Source organism: Amia ocellicauda, chromosome 3 (genome assembly GCF_036373705.1).
Source record: "Amia ocellicauda isolate fAmiCal2 chromosome 3, fAmiCal2.hap1, whole genome shotgun sequence".
NCBI classification, from domain to species: domain Eukaryota; kingdom Metazoa; phylum Chordata; class Actinopteri; order Amiiformes; family Amiidae; genus Amia; species Amia ocellicauda.
Window position 1 is genome coordinate 5,957,707 of NC_089852.1, and position 22,143 is coordinate 5,979,849.

General features: G+C 35.6%; 1 protein-coding gene and 1 pseudogene across 1 annotated transcript in view; one reads left to right on the forward strand and one right to left on the reverse strand.

Moving 5' to 3' along the window:
• The window catches only part of cfap20dc (CFAP20 domain containing), an 80,730-nt gene that overhangs the window by 57,288 nt on the left and 1,299 nt on the right, over positions 1–22,143 (reverse strand). The window contains exons 4-7 of the mRNA XM_066697920.1: positions 21,904–21,997; positions 20,154–20,226; positions 6,824–6,938; positions 2,376–2,532 (exon numbers count right to left, since the gene is read on the reverse strand). Coding sequence (XP_066554017.1) covers positions 2,376–2,532; positions 6,824–6,938; positions 20,154–20,226; positions 21,904–21,997 — 439 coding nt within the window. The remainder of the gene's footprint in view (positions 1–2,375; positions 2,533–6,823; positions 6,939–20,153; positions 20,227–21,903; positions 21,998–22,143) is intronic.
• Positions 117–2,031, forward strand: LOC136747315 (piggyBac transposable element-derived protein 4-like; annotated as a pseudogene).

Genomic DNA, 22,143 nt, shown 5'->3' on the forward strand with positions numbered 1-22,143 from the left:
AATACAAGGTTTATATTTTATCATATTCAAAAATACTTATCTTAATATTTGTGTGAACTACACACTCTACAAAGACAATCAATATTTTTAAAACAGTAATTTGAATTCTTAACAAAATGAGTGTAATTAGGTAGGGGATACATACTCAGCACAAATTACCATTTAAAATGAAATATATCCCAGTCCAAACAAAGCAAAGTTCTTAATTTGAAATTAGAGACGGATGGATTTCTCAACACTAATCATTTTAATCTCCATAGGGTTGTAAATTTTAAGAAAAAACCAACACCAGATGCTGCTAAATGGAAGACACTGCCAACATTTACTGTGTGTTCATATCATCTTAAATTGTTTAAGATGTATGCTGTCATATTTCAACAAATTATAAACTTTTATATTTTGTATAATTATTAAGTGCAAAACAGTGTTTTTCATCTCACTCAGAATATCATCAAAACTCATTCAGGAGCAAATCATCTGCTGTTCTTGGCAGTCTCATATTGTGACTCATTATATTGTGGCACCTCCTCATCTCTTAAACAGGAATCAAATTACCAATCCATGTTGGTCAATTTGATGGGCATAGAATTGTAAGACGCTTATATTTCAGGTTTTTGCCCATTTTAACATTCAATTTCACAGTGGTAGAATAGGTTTTATATTCGTGAATTAAAATTATTATTTTTATTCATATCAGATAACTAAACATGTGATATGAGTGGTTGTGGGGACTTGACGTGACAATTGTATATCAACATTAATAAAACTAAAATTTACATTGAAGCCCCTTATAATATTAATGCATAAGTCAATCTTGACTTAAGGTGAACATGGTTATGTAAGTATGGAACAACATTTCACAGGAATGATACAGTGATTCACTTTGACAACTGCGAGACTAGACCCAGTCGACGTGAAAGAGACAAACTGGCTGCAATCAGGGCAGTGGGGGATAAATTAGTCAAACTTTTGCCTTTATATTTCAATCCAGGGGCAAATCTTACTGTAGATTAATGCCTTGTTTCATTTAGAGGGAACTGTCCCTTCAGGCAGTATATGCCTAATAAACCTGCAAGGTATGGCATAAAAATGTGGGTAAAATGTGAGATGCTCAGTCTAGTAATGTATGGAATATGCAAGTGTGCACCTGCAAACAACTTGGAGAAGCACCTGAAAGCAATCAAGGGACAGGGGTAGTTTTGGAAATGACTGAAGGGCTCCAAGGTCATAATGTCACGTGACAACTTGACATCATACAGACTTGGTGCTGACCTTCTGAAAGTTTTGAAACTTCTCAAAGTTGACCATGCTTGGAGCAGTGCAATAAAATCAGTCAGAGCTTTCAAGTGAGATTTCAAAACTGCAAAACAGAAATGTGCTCTCCTTAAAATTTGGTTTCACTCAAAGCACAACAGCTGTTTCATACTGTCCCAAAAATAACAAGAATGTTATAGTGATGAGCACCATGCACAAGGATGCAACGCTGGAATGACATGAAGCCAATGATGATTTTGGATTACAATTCCACCAAAGGGGGAGTCGACAACCTGGATAAACCAAGAACAACCTACACCTGTCTACGCATGACTGAACGCTGGCCACTGGTCACCTTCTGCAGCATTGTCGATGTGTCAGCTGATAAAACATTTGACCTCTGGATGGACATCCATTTAGAGTAGAGCAGTAGAAAGCCATATCAATGCAGGGTTTTCTTGGAAATGTTGGGAAGGCCCTTCTCGCACTACTCATCCAAAGGTGAACATGGTTGCCTCGAGCCCCAGCTGCAGCTGCAGTTCAGTATGTTTAGGGCCAAAGAACTAGTTCAGTATGATATACTGCTGCTGCCACCAGCAAGAAACGTGCAAGATGCCAATTCTGTCCTTCTAGCAGTGACAACAGACCCCCAATACCTGTGTGGAATGCAGGAAATATCTCTACAAACATCACATGCTTACATTTTGTGTGCAGTGTAATCTCACTGGTCTATCTTGTGTTCTGAAAGTCATTGCACTCCTATGTGTCCAGACTTGAACAGTGAATGTGGAATGCATAATAGTAAAAAATACATTTTTCTTAATGTTATTAACATACCTTTTACCATTTTATCAACTTAATAATGTTTACATTTTGACAATATGACCCGAAGCACAATCAATGTACCTAAATTCCCAACATAATAGGAGGGGTAAAGAATGAAAACCTTGAACTTGAGTCTTATGTGGCCTTCAAGCACACTGGGTGCACCACATGGGATTAAATGAGCTTAAATACATTTCCTCAATAAAAATAAATAAAAAATAAAAATTTTTTTGAGATGACAGACGAGTTTCAGCACCTGAGCTGAGCTGGTTAAAATAAAAACGTATTTTACATACCATGTACATTCAAAGTGTCTTGAGGATGTATTTTCATGGTAAAGATTTTCCTCAGCTTACAGCATGCAGAGACAATTATTCCATCTAAAGACAGAAATGCTGCTCCTTTGAATACCTCAGTGGTAAATGAACCGAGATCAATGCACATATTACACCACTGTTATAGGAAGGAGAAAAAACAATACCAAAAGCATTAGTTTCATGATTCATTATATACATTTAAACATGGTATTGAATGATTTTTAAGTTTACAATGACTCTCCAGCTAACTAAGATGTCCATACTGTCAACAGAGAGTCAATTATGTCTGTCATGTCAATTATGAGTGATACAGCAGACATCAACAGTTCTACCTCATTGTTCATAACCTTAATGACAACTTAAGAAGCATCAGATTACGTAATATTCCATTATACTTCTGTCATTTTATTTTTAATCTAATTATTTTTATGTCAAAATCATGTTTTACTACCCATTTATCACTTGTTAGCTGAAGGATTTATTTTGATATCTACAAAAACACAGTCCTGAGATGTATATAACATAGTCTTCATCTTTTATATTTTCATTGCTGACAACAGCCGACAGAAATACAAATTCTACCTGGTGAACTTTCTGATGCATTTTAAACATAGCTAATTGGAATAACCTTCAGAGATGAAAGCTGCAGAGACCTATCCACTACGTGTTCTTAGTTTTTTCCATGAGTGCTTCGATGAATGTCAAAAACATTATGAAGTAATTTTGAGTCCCTATCTCGAGTACTTTAATGCACCTCTACAGTGTTTTCTATTACAATCCTAAAAAGAGAGCAGCTCTATAGCAATCTGGTTTTAGAGTGAGCAATTATTTGAAATTACAACATTCCCCAAAACAAAACAAAAACAAGGAAGATGGAAAAGGGCACATACATCTGAACGGGGAAAATAAAATGAGAAAAAGCTAATATGCCTGTGAGTAACGCTCACTCGTCTGGCTAATATCTGTCATGGAGATTAGAAATAATGATCTCATGTATGAATACAAGTGCCAACAATTTAAAATGTTATATGAGAATGCCTCCCTAGCACCAAATTAACAAAACAAACAAACAACAAATGGAAAGAAGTACAATCAGAAGATGAACGAGAATTTCAATAAAAATTTGTCTAGGAAATTCTGCATTTGTAAATGTGAGAAATAATATACACTGACTTCTATACAGTATATAGACCAGGTACACAAATCAGTATTGGAAATAATGTGTTTATTTGATCTAGTATTCAAAATGAACGCACTGTATTACTGCTAATAGATTTATGTGGTGAACAAATGTATTACCTTACACTTTTCAATTTTTTAAATAAATAAAATGCGATAAATTAATCACTGTGTGCTTTTCTCTCATCTTCCTCTCTCCAGGGCACTGCCACAGCCTGACAGCATTACTTTTAAAATTAAGTTTTAATACTGAAATGCATTATAAATAAGCCTCTATATACCTCTCTTCTACTTTGCAGCATATTTGGCATTTGACTAAAATCCAAGCCAAGTTCTTTATATGTATTAGAGAAACTGTTGATATGGGTAACATGATTTAACTATGTCACCCATTTCATAAGATCTGTTCCATTTTAAGTGTCTAGTTTGTTTGGAGGTGCACTTCGAACTCCCGTCCCTAATTTCCTTCTACAAACTAATGTATAAAACTGAAGCTGTTTGTTTCTTTATTTGCCTCTCAGTAGGAAGTATACATGGCATCTGACAGTGTGTGACTCATGGGCTGAATTTGTGCACCAATTTACAATATTCTGGAAAAAAATTCTCAACGTAATTATTATGAATATGAATATGCCCATATCTTAATATTTCTTACTGTTAAAACAACCCCCCTTAGATGTGAAACTATATAACGTTTCTACAAAGAGGAAATCAAATAATTGAGGCAATTTGGTATTTGTAATCTTAGTCATAAAGGATTAAGATACACTCTGCCATATCCTCAAATCATTATTTATTTTAACAGCACACAATGTAAATGAAACAGATGTTAACAAATCTTTCTGAAGGACTTTATTATGCATATCTTATGCTCAGTGAAAGTTCTTTAAAACAATATAGGCAATCATGCTCTACCATGGGGATGTGCTGTACCCACAGAAGTTCATTACTCCAGCATCGCTGTTTTCAAGAACTAATTACTTTCCATTAGCTGAAAGCCAGATTCCTCTCCAACAGCAAGTGGTGTAATTCAGTAATGTGTATCAGTAAATATATCCTTTAGCACTATCAGGTCTGCATCATTTGTCAGGATTACTCTATACCTCAATATCACTGGCATGTCAGACCACCTGGATCACAAGACAAATATGACTATTTTACATTTTAAAAGGAACAAATAATAGCAGAGACATAAGCTCACATTATGATTTCATATTATTGTCAAATGCCTTTGTGGAAGAGAACTGACATTGAAGTCTATTTTGGTTTTATATTAGTGATAAGTTGAACTTAAATTATTAAATGAAACCTTTTGAAATGCATACATTTGTATAGATCTTTGTAATATTTTTCGGCAGCAGAGAAAGAGAGGTAATCCAAACACAGAGCAGCCAGTTGGTTTCTATCTATTGTAGTTGTTACATTAAGACTACAGTTCACTGCTTGCACATCCTTGTTGTGCAGCTATACTAATGTGCCCATTAATCACCTTAGTTACATTGTGACTGCTTGCTTTCTCAGCCAACACCATTATGGTAATTTCATAAGCTTGAGCAACTTCTAAGTATGTTTCACACATAAAAATGCTTTATATCCTTATTAAGCCAAACATGAGTCCAGTTTTTTTTAATAGCATTTGAAAACCAAGATACGTTTTACAGAATAAACACCAAAAGAACACCTGCAAAACAAGTGAGGAGAGCAGACATGAGGAGAAATGAATAAATACCAATACAGTAGATGAAAAAAAAGAACCAGGTTTACATGAGACATACAAATACACTGTGTTGCACATATATGTTGTTATCTATCTATGTTGTTAAATAATAATAATCATAATAACAACACCACCAAAACAAGTTCTAAGATGTTACTATTTAGCTATAGATCAGACTTTTCTACAATGTTCGACTATCTATATCTAAGAAATGTTAGGTTAGGGTGCTGTTTTTAAACTGCAATACAAAGAGTCACACCAAGGTGGCACTCTTTTGTGACCTAAAACAGTTTATTTTTGTTAATTTAAATGTATAATGAATTACATAAAACTAATTACAAATACATGAATAAATACACATCTAATACATGTATTACCTTACAGTCCACAAGCATATATTTTACATTCTCAATTAAAATATATGTGTATTTAACTTATATCAGTGTGTGTGTGTGTGTGTGTGTGTGTGTGTGTGTGTGTGTGTGTGTGTGTGTGTGTGTGTGTATATGCGTGTGTGTGAAGTGTGGGATTTGTTTTTAAATTTATTATAGATAAAACTTTACACTGGATTGATTTATAATTTGAATAAGATATTTCTATGTTTTTCTTTTTTGTTTACTTTGGTATTCTATTCAACCATGAAACCAATGCATTTCTGTTCATTAAACTATAAGGGAATCTTTGTTGCTAATTATATGGTTTTGATTAAATACATCAAGAAGGAACTACAGTACAAGAACGAGGCCCAAACATGTATGCCTGCTGTGTACAAATATTCTTAGGCACCATAGTAATAAAAAACACATAAAATCAATGTTTATATCATGTTTTTTTTCTTTTTCTTTTTCTTGCTGTAATGTAGCATGAATAAAACATTAAAATAAATCTGAAAGGGTAAGATACTGTTTTATGATGTGATTTTTAGTTTCTTTTGTTTGATCTTTTCTCAGTGGAAAAAAAAGAAGAAGGAAGAAACTGATATTTATACACACATCCAGATAAACATGCTGCATAACATTTCCAAAAGTTAGCTTTTGTTGGTTTGAAGTGCTAGAAGACTGTGAAATTGATCATTTAGTTTATTTTAGCCACAAAGCCATCATTAGCACCTCTCCAAATTTAAGCAATTTGCATCTTAAGAAAAAACGGGGACAAAAAAACAAAACACAGCTGGATTAGTAGCACAAAATGTCTACATTTTTGAGGAACAAAATGCGACTGCTATAGGGTATTGATTGTCCATTTAACCCTACTTTGCAATGTTGCACTGCTGTGTCTTAGATGGATTTTAAATGGTAACTGGAAAATCGAAAATTACAGTTAATGTCAGCAGGATTTGTTATGTTTAAGAAATGCTGCTTTAAAACTTTTTTGTATTTTAATGGCAATTAAGAAATAATTGATCCAAGACAAGGGGTGAGAGGGGGCCAGGAAAAGGAGGTACATACCTTGAAATAAACCACACACATATAATTCAATAAGGGATTGAAGAATAATATTTCCATTAACAGAGATTAATTTGCATACTTACAGTGCTGCGTTTGACACCTGAAAGAGGTATTTTTGCATGTAAAGGTGTGGCAGATAGCTCCTTGTGGACTGTGGATAAATACAATCTTCTCTTGAGGTTACCCAAATCTGTGATCCTAGCACATAAATAAATAAATAATAAAAAAAAAACAGTAAATGATTGTAGTCCTTCTATAAACAGTAGGCATATCTGCTTTCAGAAAATTCATAAATGTCCACTTTTAAAGCATGACTGGCAAGGTGGGAGACCGAAAATAGTCTTTTTTATAAGATTAGTAATGAGATTTCTTTCTTCAATGTAAAGTCAGTGGCTATAGGCCTGAATATATAAAATTCACTTTACATGCTAATTTATTTCCACCTTCACCACTGAATCTTAACAGCTTCTTCTCCCATAAAAGAATTCAATTTGTGTGAAGAGAGACGCTACCAGGCTGCAATAATCACGCTTGTTCTGAACCCCTTAAGATCATGTTATGACGAGAACAAACTGTCAACTGCTAAACAGGAAAACATTATGGTCTTTCTTTTCTAAAAATGCACCTGTCATTTCTTGTCGGCCGTATGTATTCTCAGAGCCAGCTACAAAACATTTTCTGTCGCTTTCACTTCCTAAGCACATATTTCTTGAACCACTGTAAAATAAGGAACTTTATTGCCTGCTATTCGGGTCATCCCTCGGTGGTAGCAAAGGATGCAGGATTTCAGAGCTACTGGTAATGCAGACCCACGATTACAAGGATTAGATTAGTTTAAAAGTAAGGGTGCCCAAATAGTTTTCTCTTGAGGACAACTCTGGCACCATTCCAGACAATACCAGGCATGAGTGAACTTTTTAGCTAATCGAAGTAGATACAAAAAACAAAAAAACTTGCTACTATGAAGTGATCATTGAACCAAGGGCATGGCCAAGTTAACTAAGGGGAAATGTTCGTTTTTAAATAGACAGGACAGTTTGAGAACACCGCCTGGGGCCCAGAATAATGATTCCACCTCAGAAAACGCTGTGAGAGGAAATTAACAGTATCTTAGCAATAAAGCCTAACCTTTGACTGTTACCAAAGGTACGCTTACATCTTATTGGTCTCAGAAGCCATCAGCTGTTGTTTTGTGCAAATGCTATACCTCAAACTGTGACATAATGAATGGGGGGGAAATGCTGTAAATGTTGTTTAGGTAGCAGTGGGATCAGCCAAGTAAAATGTTTATGATTATTTATGTTGTCTGCTCTGCTGTGGACTGTAATTGTTTAAGTATAGTTCAATGTGTGAATTGTGCAAACATTAATTAATATATTTAAGTGTTCAACAATCTTGTGTAATTGTGTATGCAATGGGTCACAGAAGCCATGATTCGATCAAATGGGTCTTAACAGCGGTTGATTGTGCATGGTAAAGCACACTGGAATTCCATAAGGGACACTTTTTCAATATGCTTTTTCTCCTGTTTCCAGTCATTCCCTGTATGAACTACTTATAGATATTTTTCAATTTATTGTGCACTTTTCATCTAGGTGCTACATCACTTGCTTATGTAACATGCAGTAATGGAATTCAGTTAATTTGATTGCGTGCGGAGAAGAAGTGGTGTTGCCCACAAAGGATTGGATCTTGCAGAATCCTTTCCACAAGAAAACGTAAATGAAGACAACTGATATATAACACAGGAATGTTGTGAAATCAGTCATTTTGTGAAAGACTGGTTTGTTTTTACATGAATTGCCTAATACAGTAACTGGTACATTGGCATAAGTGAACACAAACCAGCAATTTCAACACCCAACAAATTCTGTTTTGATATTTGACCCAGAGGAATGCATTAGTTCTGAAACATTTACACATGAGGTTTGTTTATTCTGTTTGGATTTATCAGCATACAGTTATCTATTATATTAGATGTGAATAATGCAGAACATCCTAGTGTAGGAATCGATAACAGCTCAAAGAGATGATTCTGGGTATTAATAAATATTGATTGACTGAACTACAGAAGGAATGAATTGCTATATGTATGCATGTATGTATTTGAAATAGATAGTTAGCAGTCTCTCTAGCTGTAATACTCTTGTTCATTCACAAATTAATATTTTATCTTTAAGACCCTAAACAGTCCAAAATCCTCTCCAACACTCAACTTTGCTTTTCTTGTTATATCTTTACTAGTACATGTATATATCAGGGTCAAACATATGTTGATAGGAAAGTAATGAGAGCATGTTGAGAAAAAATGAGGCAGTCAAAAAGAAAACCAACCTCATTTATTATAATATTTCAGCTATCAGCAGGTGCTGTAGTCATTAGCTGGAAAACATTTCACACTTAACATCTACATTTATAGCCCATGTGAAGAAAAAATATTTTTAACCAAATCTTTACAGGACCTGTTTTTCAATATATATGAATTCATTAACATATACTTCCACATGTTACATCAGACATGCGCAAATGTGTTTCATATAACAAATTATATGTAAACATTAGAGCTGCAATGAATTTTAAGTTGCTCTCCTTTGTGCTTCTAATCACATTGAAGTCAGGTCACTCGAGCTGCCTTTGTCATATAATCTCATTCTAGTTCATTTATTGCTAATACAGTGTTAAATACACACTGAACAAAACACAAATTAAGAAGGACAAACTGGCTATCAAAATCAGTTTCCGGCGCTGTCCTGATGCTAAACTGGCTTTTACAAGGATGAGCACTCAGCAGGATCTCTATTCTCATCAGCTCCATTACGCTGCTCACCTGTTACCTTGTGCTGCCAAATATGATTAAAATTCTTGCAATCTAAGGTCAGCACGCTGCCAGCAGTGGTGCAATTAGCAGGCAGAACAATACCATCGCCAGGTTTGATTGCCTGATGCACAAATTAATAATGCTTAGTATCCCGAAAAAGGCTGATGAGCATCCATCAAAGCCAGTGACCATAAGCTTGATAACCAGACCCTTATTGTAACGTTGAGAAAAATGACTTTCACTTTCATGATTTGCTCTATGATATATCCATCACATACATTAGGCTTTTTATATGTAATTCTCTCTGATATAACCTTGCTGCTTTATTTTTAAAATAGAAAATTCCAGCAAAATAGGTATATCTCTCCAGTCATTTATTGGAGTAACTTTATTTACTATCCCCCCCCTTTTTCTTTTAGAGATTTGCTCTATTTTCTTCATTCTTGAGAAAACAATAAGATATGAGTTTTGCTCACAGCAGTGTAACAACAAACCAGAAAAAAGGCCAAAAAAAGAAAGAAAAATATAAGATAGAAGAAAAACAAATCAACAGGATTTAACTTTCCATGCCTTTAGATAATGGCTCAACTTTTAAAGCACAGTAATGCAACATATTAAAGTCATCAAGTGTCACTTTTGTCACAACACTCTTCTCATTACAGTGATCAGTTAATTAGAGATAGAAAATAGCATGACCAATTCATGTAATGAATTGTTATATTTTAAGCAGAAGCTGGATAATGAGCTCCGCATAATTACACGCTAATGAGCAAGACATGAAGATTTCTCTCATTTTTTCTGTTTAAAAGAGTGAACAGCCCTGCCTGTTAGGATGACATGGAAGTGTAATGGCATATGTTAAAATGTGAGCATTGTAATTCTTTCCCCAGCTGAGATAAAAAATTAATTCTGTGTTGAAGTTTCAAATCTCCCAAGACCAAAAATAAGTCACCGTAAAGAAACATTTTTCCAGTGAGATTCTACGGATTAGTATAATACCATTTAAATAGAAAGTATTCTCACACCCTGGTATGTCTCTGTAATCAAATTGCAGTGGGGCCTGCTATTGTATTCATAGTAGATTGTTTCCTTCAGATCGGAAGGATATATCAAATCTCCACTGGATAGAAGCAGACAGGGTCAAAGGATAGAGGCAGTTTCTCTGTAGTAAAATATCTCTAACTTCTGGAGAGCCATAACTAAAACATTACGGGAAATGTGTAATACTGTTTACTTCACATTAAACTTACCAACTAATTTCATTTAAACTACTGATCTGCAGTTAGGTGGGAAGATAAATTACTATGGCAACGCCTGGGCAAGTACAACGCAGAATTAATTACGACTACAAATTGAGAGATTTATATATTATAATTGAACTGCAATTATTGATGTTAACATTACTACAGACATGTATGCATTGGATGAAGAAACAGGGAAAAGCAAAATTAAATATATGGTTAAGAGAAAAAAACAACAACATTGAACTGTTTAATTCCATTAACCTTTTGAATACATACAGTGCCTACAGGAAGAATTCACCCTCCCTTGGACTTTTTCATTTTGACATTTTGATGGGATTTGTTTCCATTTGATTTACACAACCTATTTTGAAGAGGTATGAGAATTCTGAATTGTGAAACAAGTTAATGAAAAAACAACAACAGGTTGTCTGTTGGTTAGTCAATTCTTGGTAGAACCAATTTTAGCAGCAATTACAGCTGTGAGTCTCTACATCTGGATTGTGCAAAATATATATATAATGTAAATTTCATTAAAGATGTAGTAAAAACACAGATACTGTCTGAATACATCTGACATTTGTTCAGTTTTGGAACATGACGTTTAATAAAACTGAAAAAAACAACTATAAGGTTAAATATTTTAATATTCTTTGAAATACAGTTTAAGCCCAAGTAAGAACTATTAGGATGAAGGTGGCCAGGAATCACAGCTTGGCATGCAGACAATATAAATACCTCTTTGTCCCTAATTACTTTTGACGATATATGAATGCCCATTTCACTAATAAAATAAGGGTATATGGGCACTTTCAGATCTGACCAAATCCTTTGCCTAATGAAACAGTCGATATGGTTGAAGTTGAAGTTGAAGTTGAACTTAAAGAAGATGCACTTTATTTCTAACAATGTCCACTTGGCTTAACTGCACAATTCCTCATGGCAGGGTCAGCTAGGGCAGAATGTGATTGGATTATTTTCTATTTATTTATTTATAGTATTTGATTAAACTGGATTTGGCAATATAATGGATTTTACTGCTGAGCTGGTGCCTCGCTTTGAACTTTTCAATGTCATCTCTGTGAGAATTGCTGGGACAGGCCCTAAAGGTTAGTACCTTGTGTGAGTGGATTACAACCTTTTTTTGCTTAACAACCAACCATCGTTTGAAAAAATAAAATATATATATAGTCTCCTGGTCACCTTCTTTCTAATAATTGTTGCGTAAATGGTATGCAAATCTAAACCAATATTCTAATATTGCAGTTGTATTAATTCCTGTAAATGCAAAGAATATGCTCTGTAAAGACTCACATGATTTTTCTCCCTACCTGAAACACCTTCATTAAGAATTCAATCCTCATCCCCCGCTACTGTAATGTGTTGATAAAACACTTCTCATCTGCTGTAACTTTAAATTAAACCTGTCGGATCACATCACATCCACTGCTTCCTAAATAATACATTTGTCAGCAGCTTGTTATTATTCCACAAAGGCATTGTAGCAACATACAAAAATCTGTGCAATATCTACATTTTATTTGCAATCATTAAAAATAAAGGCTTGTTTCTGGCTGCAGAATGTAATGTGTGGAAATAAAAAAGTAACTGTGTGTGCCTTGTGATCTCATAAACTACCAGGGCAGTTTGGCAAAGGATTAGTGTCTGGATGCACTGGATCAACAAATCCTGGCCATGAAAGAACATGAATAAGTGATCTGATAAAAATATTTTGCCAGGTATCACACTGAGGGGGCATGGGCATGTCAGAGGCATACAACTTAAAGCATTAATGCTGCCGCTCTGAGGTCAGGGTTAAGTAAGCATTAGATGTGGTGCATGAACAACAGGCAGTTCAAACTCTTCTGCACTGCATGTGTGCTGTTCCACCTTGTTTCACCAGGCGAGCTTTATTCCCTGGTCCCCAAAGTAAGAGGCTAATACAGAAAGGGGAGGGCACAATAATTCACTACACTGATGTCCCTATGTATTTCTTTAATTTTTAAGTTTGTCTATATATTTTTTCACTCGACTTGTAAAACAGAAGGATAAGGATGCCTTAATTGAAGTTAATCTTGTCTGTAGTAGACAGGTAGACAAAAGGGTACTTAAAGCTGCTGTTGAGAAAGAGCTGTGCTGTTGAGAAAGAGCTGTGCTGTTTCTCTGTGACAAAAAAAAGTAAAGCAGTTGACCAGGGGACAGAAACCAAGAGCCAAACAAAATAATACAATAAAATAAAAAACTTGCAAAATTTAGAAGCATGTGGCCTCTACAGTGTCATGTTTGCAGAATGATTGCCTTCCTAGATTAACTCATCCAAGAAGATTTCATGTGTGAACGTTGTCAGCATGTTGAAATCCTAGAGATCAAGGTCTGTGATCTTGAGGCTCAGCTTGTTGATCTGCGCTGTATTAGTAATATGGAAGAATTGGTCAATCAGCCCATGAGAGAGATGGTGTGCACGCCAAAACCTAGGAGAGTTCAGACCTTAGAGCAGAACAGCATAGAGAACTGCTGGGTTATAGTAGGTCATAAACCACAGAAAAGGGTGTGCACAACCCTTAGAGACATCACAAGAGCAAGAAATGCCCAACAGGTTCCAACTGCTGCACACCGAGATGCCCCCTACCACCCAGAGCAGGGAGGTAGTTATAGTAGAAGACTCGATTCTTAGAGGTGTAGATCACACAGTGTGTTCTAGTGATAAGGATACCTGCATGGTATCTTGCCTGCCTGGTGCTCAGGTTGCAGATCTCCCTAAACTAGTAGACGGGCTACTGGCCAAAGCCGGGGGGAATCCACTGGTCATGGTCCACATTGGAACTAATGACATAGGAAAAGAAAGGGCAGAGGTTCTTCAAGACAAATTTAAAGAGTTAGGAAAGAGCAGAACCTCCATTGTTGTTTTCTCCGAAATACTGCCGATACCACGTGCATGGCCAGGGAGACAGAGATTAGAAAGTTTAACACGTGGTTGAAATCTTGGTGTAGGGAAGAGGGTTTTAGATTAATGGAGCATTGGTCTTTCTTCTGGGATAGATGGGACTTGTACAGAAGGGGGGCTAATGCATTGGGAGAGCATATGTGAAGAGTAATTGAGAATCTTTTAAACTAGGGACCAGGGGGGCAGGGAGCTCTGACAATGGGAGATGTTCCACTAAGGAAAGAAAACAAAGGGAAACTGCTAGTAGGAAAGTCCTGAAATGTTTGTACCTCAATGCCAGGAATATAAGGAACAAGATGTTAGACCTAGAAGCCACAGTGCTGGTGTGTGACTATGTTGTAGGAATGACAGAAACATGGCTTACAGAAAACGATGGGGATGAATACAGGTTAAAAGGATACACACAGTTTAGGAGAGACAGGCAAAATAGAAGATGTGGTAAGGTAGCATTATATGTCAGAAATGACATTGAGGCAGAAGAACTCAAATTAGATCCTGGTAACAAAATAGAATCTTTGTGGGTTCAACTTTTGAATAAAAGATCCAGAGGATTAGTGGTAGGAGTGTGTTACAGACCACCCAACTCAGATATTCATGCATGCATGCATGTACATGTACAGTGAGGGAAAAAAGTATTTAATCCCCTGCTGATTTTGTACGTTTGCCCACTGACAAAGAAATTAACAGTCTATAATTTTAATGGTAGGTGTATTTTAACAGTGAGAGACAGAATAACAACAAAAAAATCCAGAAAAATGCATTTCAAAAAAGTTATACATTGATTTGCATGTTAATGAGGGAAATAAATATTTGACCCCTTCGACTTAGTACTTGGTGGCAAAACCCTTGTTGGCAATCACAGAGGTCAGACGTTTCTTGTAGTTGGCCACCAGGTTTGCACACATCTCAGGAGGGATTTTGTCCCACTCCTCTTTGCAGATCCTCTCCAAGACATTTAGGTTTCGAGGCTGACGTTTGGCAACTCGAACCTTCAGCTCCCTCCACCGATTTTCTATGGGATTAAGGTCTGGAGACTGGCTAGGCCACTCCAGAACCTTAATGTGCTTCTTCTTGAGCCACGCCTTTGTTGCCTTGGCTGTGTGTTTTGGGTCATTGTCATGCTGGAATACCCATCCACGACCCATTTTCAATGCCCTGGCTGAGGGAAGGAGGTTCTCACCCAAGATTTGACGGTACATGGCCCCGTCCATCGTCCCTTTGATGCGGTGCAGTTGTCCTGTTCCCTTAGCAGAAAAACACCCCCAAAGCATAATGTTTCCACCTCCATTTTTGACGGTGGGGATGGTGTTCTTGGGGTCATTCCTCCTCCTCCAAACACGGCAAGTTGAGTTGATGCCAAAGAGCTCGATTTTGGTCTCATCTGACCACAACACTTTCACCCAGTTCTCCTCTGAATCATTCAGATGTTCATTGGCAAACTTCAGACGGGCCTGTACATGTGCTTTCTTGAGCAGGGGGACCTTGCGGGCGCTGCAGGATTTCAGTCCTTCATGGCGTAGTGTGTTACCAATTGTTTTCTTGGTGACTATGGTCCCAGCTGCCTTGAGATCATTAACAAGATCCTCCCATGTAGTTCTGGGCTGATTCCTCACCGTTCTCATGATCATTGAAACTCCACGAGGTGAGATCTTGCATGGAGCCCCAGACCGAGGGAGACTGACAGTTATTTTGTGTTTCTTCCATTTGCGAATAATCGCACCAACTGTTGTCACCTTCTCACCAAGCTGCTTGGCGATGGTCTTGTAGCCCATTCCAGCCTTGTGTAGGTCTACAATCTTGTCCCTGACATCCTTGGACAGCTCTTTAGTCTTGGCCATGGTGGAGAGTTTGGAATCTGATTGATGTGTGTGTGTGTGTGTACTTACTTATTTCATAGTTGTCTAAGCCCACAGTCTGCTGATTACTATCTGACTAATGTCATGTTATTTTGAAGTTAATTCTGTAAAACCAACTTGGAGTGTGTCTAACAATGATGACATTCATCCCATGCAAGCTTTTCACAAATATCTACAGTTGAAATAGAGATGGTTGTAAGTTTAGAACTGAATGCATGCTGGATACATGCACAGTGATTTGAATGCCTATTCTTGGGTTTACACGTGTTGTGAATTTCACAGAATCACACAGTTGCAAATCAGTTTCATTAAGCAGGCAACCTAAAATAATATCGCTTTGCTATATATGACAACTGTCACAGTACACACAAACAATGTGGCTTACTAAAGTATAAGTCCCTATGATATATCTTGCTGCTTTAAAACCTATAAACTGTTATCAACCATATATTGCTACTTCACATTCCCCACTAAATAAAATCACATCACCTTTTACATGTTTAGTGCTATGTGCTAACTCTTCAAATGGACTATATTCCGGCACCCCTCTTTAAGTTATTCATTATTTCCTGTATCTTGTTTTCTTGGATTGTACCCATAATTCTATGATATAGTATTACATATTTTTGTTATAGCACTATACATGTACATTTTGCACTGATAATAATAATAATTTGATATCTTCCCTTGCCCATCTTTGATCTGTTCTAATTCCAATGCGTCTGGCCCATTGCCATACTAAGATTATCACTCTTTCAATGATGTCACGTTCTCAGATCCATCAATTTATTTTATATCTCTTATATATTTATTTTATATCCAAGCAGACATCTCTCTTTGTGTAGTCCGCAGTTTCAGTATCATTTTTCAGTTTAGTGACCAGGTTTCACACAGTGAGCACTGGTAGTATACTCTGATCAAATACTTTTCTTTTCGGAGAAATGGGTAGATTTCTTTCAGTGTGCTGTTCCAAAGGCACACCATCCCATTTTCACTCTGCTTATAATTTATTCCATAATACTTTCATCTGTGTTGATTTGTTGTCCAAGGTAGACACTTTTTGACTTCTTCAAGTATCTGTGATCTACTTAAATTTTCTGGGATATTATAAAGCAAATTACTTTGGTTTAATTCAAGATCATTAGAAGGGAATACAAAAAAAAAAAATCAGTGCATATTTATATATCTCCTTTTACTGCACAAACTTCAATTTCAAACCACAGCCAGCATCTGTGAGCAATGAATTAGGATGTTTAGTGTGGCTGCTGCCGAAATATGATGGATGGCCCAGAATAATATCTTATTTGTTGATCAGATCAATCAAGCCACAGAGTTCAGTTTTAGAACATTTCCATCTGTACAAGACAACTTGACAAGGAGAAATGTACCATGAAACTTAATGTTCACTCACCAGGAACCAAAGAGTTTTTGTTTTTTCTCCCCTGCCATGGAGTTTGTCCTAAACTCTTTAACCAAGACTGAAATTTGGTACAGAAAGAAAGTATTAATTCTGAGCATTACAGGCTGCATTAAACTTTTAAACTAGTTTCTTATTTAAATTAATATAAAGCCCTATTAGAATGTGTTGAATAATCTTATGCTACTTGATATCCAGGAATAATAACTTCATATTGAGGAAAAATGCCAGGAAATGTCACAGGGAGAACAGCTGCACATTATACTGAAGCCTTAACAGGAAATTATGTCCATCATTTTAAGGAAAGATAAATAAATAGCTACACTCTGAAGAGGTGGAGCTCTGTTGCTACTGAGACAACAAATCAATTATTAATATTATACTTTTTAATAATAATACAAATTGATTATCAAGAAATGTTTAAAAATAATAATAAAATAAAATAATTGTACTACTGATAATATATCATGAGTGATTCACCTTCTCTTAACAGTGTCTTTACCTTTCCACATTATACAGCTTATTGAAACAAGTCATCAGAACTATATATTTTTTTTACTTCACTGTGATGACATTTTAACTTGAAGATCATAACGTTTTCTCCACCCAACTTGTCATTATTTTATTAAGCGTGGCTTTTTGCTGAAACATTAAAAGACCCAAATGAGGAAAATGTCAATCTTTCACAGAGAGGTCCGTCAACCCCCGAGCTACTATGTGACTCAGAATAATTGAAGGTGATTTTTTGATGTGTTTTCATGTACCCTTGAAGCTACTTTATAAAGGAGCTGATTGCCAGTAGCTTACACAGCAGTTCACCGTTAAGACCTTAATATAAATCATGTTCGTTTTAATTAATGTCTGAAAAAAGTTTAATAAAGGGATTATGGCAGTGTAAAACCTGCTCTCTACAGTAAAGGAAAATCCCTTCTGTTTTTTTTCCTTGCTTTAATTAAACCTTTTTACAGATTTAATTCCCACAACAGTGTTAACATGCTACATTAAAAAAAGTACAGTACAGCTACTGTATACTCAAAGTAGTGGCTTAATCTGAATTATTCAAAAAATAATTTTGAATATAGCCAGCCCCCACTTACATTTTTATTTGCACTTTTCAATTAAAGTTGATTGTAAAATAATTTTGTAATAATTTATTTTCCGTATTTCTATGGGTCCAGGGTTTCAATCTGAATATGTTTTTCAGCACAATCGATATGTATGTGGAACAAAACTAAGGGATAGAACAAGGGCAGTATTAAATCAAAACTTTTAATAGCAAACTACAAAGCTGTACATCGTAGCATTTACATACATGAACCGCTTCACATACAAAATATAGGTAAAGCATATGGAGAGAAATGGATGATATTTACTGGACAACATAGCCTAAAACCTTGTTTCTCTCACCATTTTAAGCTCACAAGCTTCCCCCCCTTGAACAAGATTAAGAAATAAAAACGCAAGCGCACATGCTCCGGCCCCCACTCTCGTTCTCCACTCCCTTGCTCTTGTACACTGTGGCTAACCCACCCCACCATTTTCAATCAATATGACTATATACCCCCCCACCCCCCAGTCGATGATCCTCTAGCAACTGCGCCCCCTACTCCGCCAATGTCACAATTCAGTAAGTGACCACCATGACCATTTCTGAAGGAATCACTGTTCTATGTGAGTGAGAAAATCCCCAAATGGAAAATCAGATCCCCTTGGATATCCAGTGGAATTCTACGGATAGTTATGCTATGTCATGATTATCGAAATGAATATTTGTCCCTTCTGGTCAAATGTAAAAGTCCAATTGTAAAGTATAGTATTGTAATATGGTTTCTGAATATTTAGAAGCTACATTTCAATATTTACATCTATTAAAATAGTTTGAAGACAGTTTGAAAGCAGACGTATTTCCCCCACTTCCAATCGTGTCCAAGGTGAAATGCATTTGTCGCAGGTTCCTAACATTAAGGGAGCAAAACGTTTTTTGATTTGTTCTAGCTGTTTAAATCTATAAAATAATTTAACATTTAAATCTGTAAAGCAGTCTTTATAAATATTTTACATTAAAAGTATGTAGCTCACTGTATCTCTTTACTCACAATAAACCAGAAGAAGAGATATTTAATTGTATTGACTTAAATTTCTCTTTGGTGAACTGCATTCCCTCTGAACGGTGTAGCTTAGTTTTCCATCTTAGGCATGCTGTGACTACAGCAAAAAAATACTAAAAACAAAACTAAAAACATTTTGGAATATGGCCTCCATTTCCAAGGAAGTAAACACCTCAACATGTTTCTGCTTTTCTGCTGGCAACTTAGAGGTTGTAGGCCTATATATAAGAAATAAACGAAAAACTGAAGCTAACATCTGTAGAAGACTGATGTTTCTCTACCTTCAACAACCTCCCCTTTCTAGCTTTTAATATTGCATCATTAGAACAGCACTAGGTTCTGCTTGCCAGGTGCACAATCCAAAGAAGAACAAAAAACAACAACATACAAACACTCCCAAATCCCAGTGAAATGATCATTCTTGCTTTGCAAAGAATTCTTCTCTCAAGTGAGAAACCAGAGCTAGAGTGATCAAAAGCATAGCTAAGCCTGCTGTTTTCTCTTTCTTTTTCCTTTTCAGCAGCTCTTCATATAAGCGTGGAGAGATGGAAACGACCACACCAGGAAAAAAAGAGGATGTTCACACACTGATAACTCCCTAGATTCTAAGGCGTTTTGCTTTTCTTCACTTTGAAAAGGTTTACCTTTTGCCATTGTGTAAGATTCTTTTGGGAGAAATCACTTCAGCACTAACACCTGAGAACATAGTGGGGTGAAGTAAAACGCAAAAACGGAAATGCAATAAAACTCCCTTGTTTCATATCAGAGGTATTGTCATAATTATTATTACAAAGGTTTCTGTAAAACAAATGAAGATGTACCTTTTGTGCTCACAGGCATGCCACAATACTGTAAAGTGTGAGAAATAACAATACATTAGCATAATTAGTCCGAAAGGGTCTAAAAAGCCATTGCTCACTTTTGGAAAGAATTGCCAGGTGCAATTAATGAACTGCAGTTCTTGCTCCATTCATCACGTGTCTACTGTAAACTGAATTAAATATTCAGGGAAGTTGAAGAGATACTTACATCAATTCTGTGGAGAAGTCTTTACCTAGAGGCACATAAATCTGAAGAATCAGGTATCTCTGGATAAGTCCAACTGAAATAAGATTAATTGTTATTTAACTTTCCTTGTTCAATACAATGTGTAGTTCTCAGATTTCTGATATTCTAGTTTAAGTGATTAGACACCTTAGAAAAATTCTGATTTCACTATTTATTTATTTATTTATTTATTTATTCATTCATAATGGAGATTTAATATAAGTTACTTTTGAATACATTCAAATTATCATTTTAATGTAAAATCTGTATGATGTTAAAATGACTTCTAAACAAATTTTACATCAGATTGTTTTCTTTTTCTAAGTTGGTGACGTATCTGTAAAAACTTTTTTTGTCAACTGCAATGGGACACAATTATGCTTTTCTTTAATTAGCATTCAAAAGTGTTGTGTGTGATATTTAAGGAGCCAATCTCTGTGTTGAAAAGAAAGTACAGATTTGTATTCCCATGGCAACTGAGGTAGAGGATTTAGACTCAGCTGAGTTACTTTAATCTCTGCTGTAATTTTACTGTGGATTTACTCTTTCAAATTATGTTGAGGAAATATACAATATGTAAGGAGAGAGAATTTCAAATACATTAAGTTATTAGCTACAAGCTGCTAAACCACTCAAGAACATCCCACTAACCCTGCTAACTGGGACTTCCTCAAAGAGACCAGAATGGGCCGCAAACCAGGACAGCTGTTCTCATCATCCACCACTGTGTTGAATTAAAATGCTCTACTGTACATGGCAAAGGACCACACTACAGAGTATTAACCCATGCTTTCCTTGAGTTTTAAATGGTTCTACAGAAAACCCATGATTTAAAACAAGATATTTCAGTTCCGAGTCAAACTGTATAAAACCCTGAAGGAATCCTTATTTCATGTGGAAATGGTTTTCATGTATTTAACAGTGAGATACATTTGATTAAAAAAGGTTTGGAACTGACTGAGACCCAAGGTAATTTCAACTATTCACTGTTGTAAATTGGTGTTAAGAAACATCTGGTTTCTGCTATAGTTTAGCACATTACTTCAAAGGAGAATATCAGGGGAAATGAAACAGTTTCACTAACTTCCCATAGTCTCAACCCGTTTAGTATGCATTTGAAGAAAGTCATTAAAAATAAGTTATTTTTTCTGAATATTATTTTTAGTTTCATGCAAAAATTGTTTAATCAAAATATATTAAATGCCTTTGAAGAAGTAGGCCTGAGTGGCGGGAATCTGTATGTATGTACATGGACAAGGTTACTTAGCACAATTTAAAAACCAAACAAACAAGGAGTTCAGAAATATTGTCTGATCAACAAGTAATTTAAAAGTATAAACAGAGTCACGTAAGTGTCCAGGGTATTGAGATAATTTTACTAAAAAATACAATAATACAAATAAATGTGATTATTTTTGTGCATTACCACAGCCTAAGATAAAATCAAAGGACTTTCAAGTAACTCGATCTCTATAGTATTTTACTTAATTTGAAGAAACCAAATATCCAAATGATGATCTGTCTATGTGTTTATATATTTATTTATGTGGTACAGATGCCAACTGAAGAAGGAGTTGTATTTGGCTGCATTACTGGTTAATATTTCAAGAGAAAATCCAAATCATAAGAAATATACAATAAAAGCTTTTTAAAAACCTACTGCTATCACACTGTAAATTGTAAATAAATATTTTGGGCTTATTATGTAAGAGTAGTCACATGGGCTACTTACGTGCCATTTTGTTGTCTTTGGGAATTTGCATCTTGCTTGTTTGACCACTACCCTCAAGAACATACACAAAGCTCTTTACTTCTTTGTCAAAGTCCTATAAGTTGACAGCAGAAAGGAAAAGTTAATTTAATAACAATGCTTAACTATGAAAAATTATCTCTGAAGACTATCTAGATGAGATTGCATGTTCATTTAAGCCGCTTTTCTCAATGTCTACAGCAGTAGTACATGTGTTACATG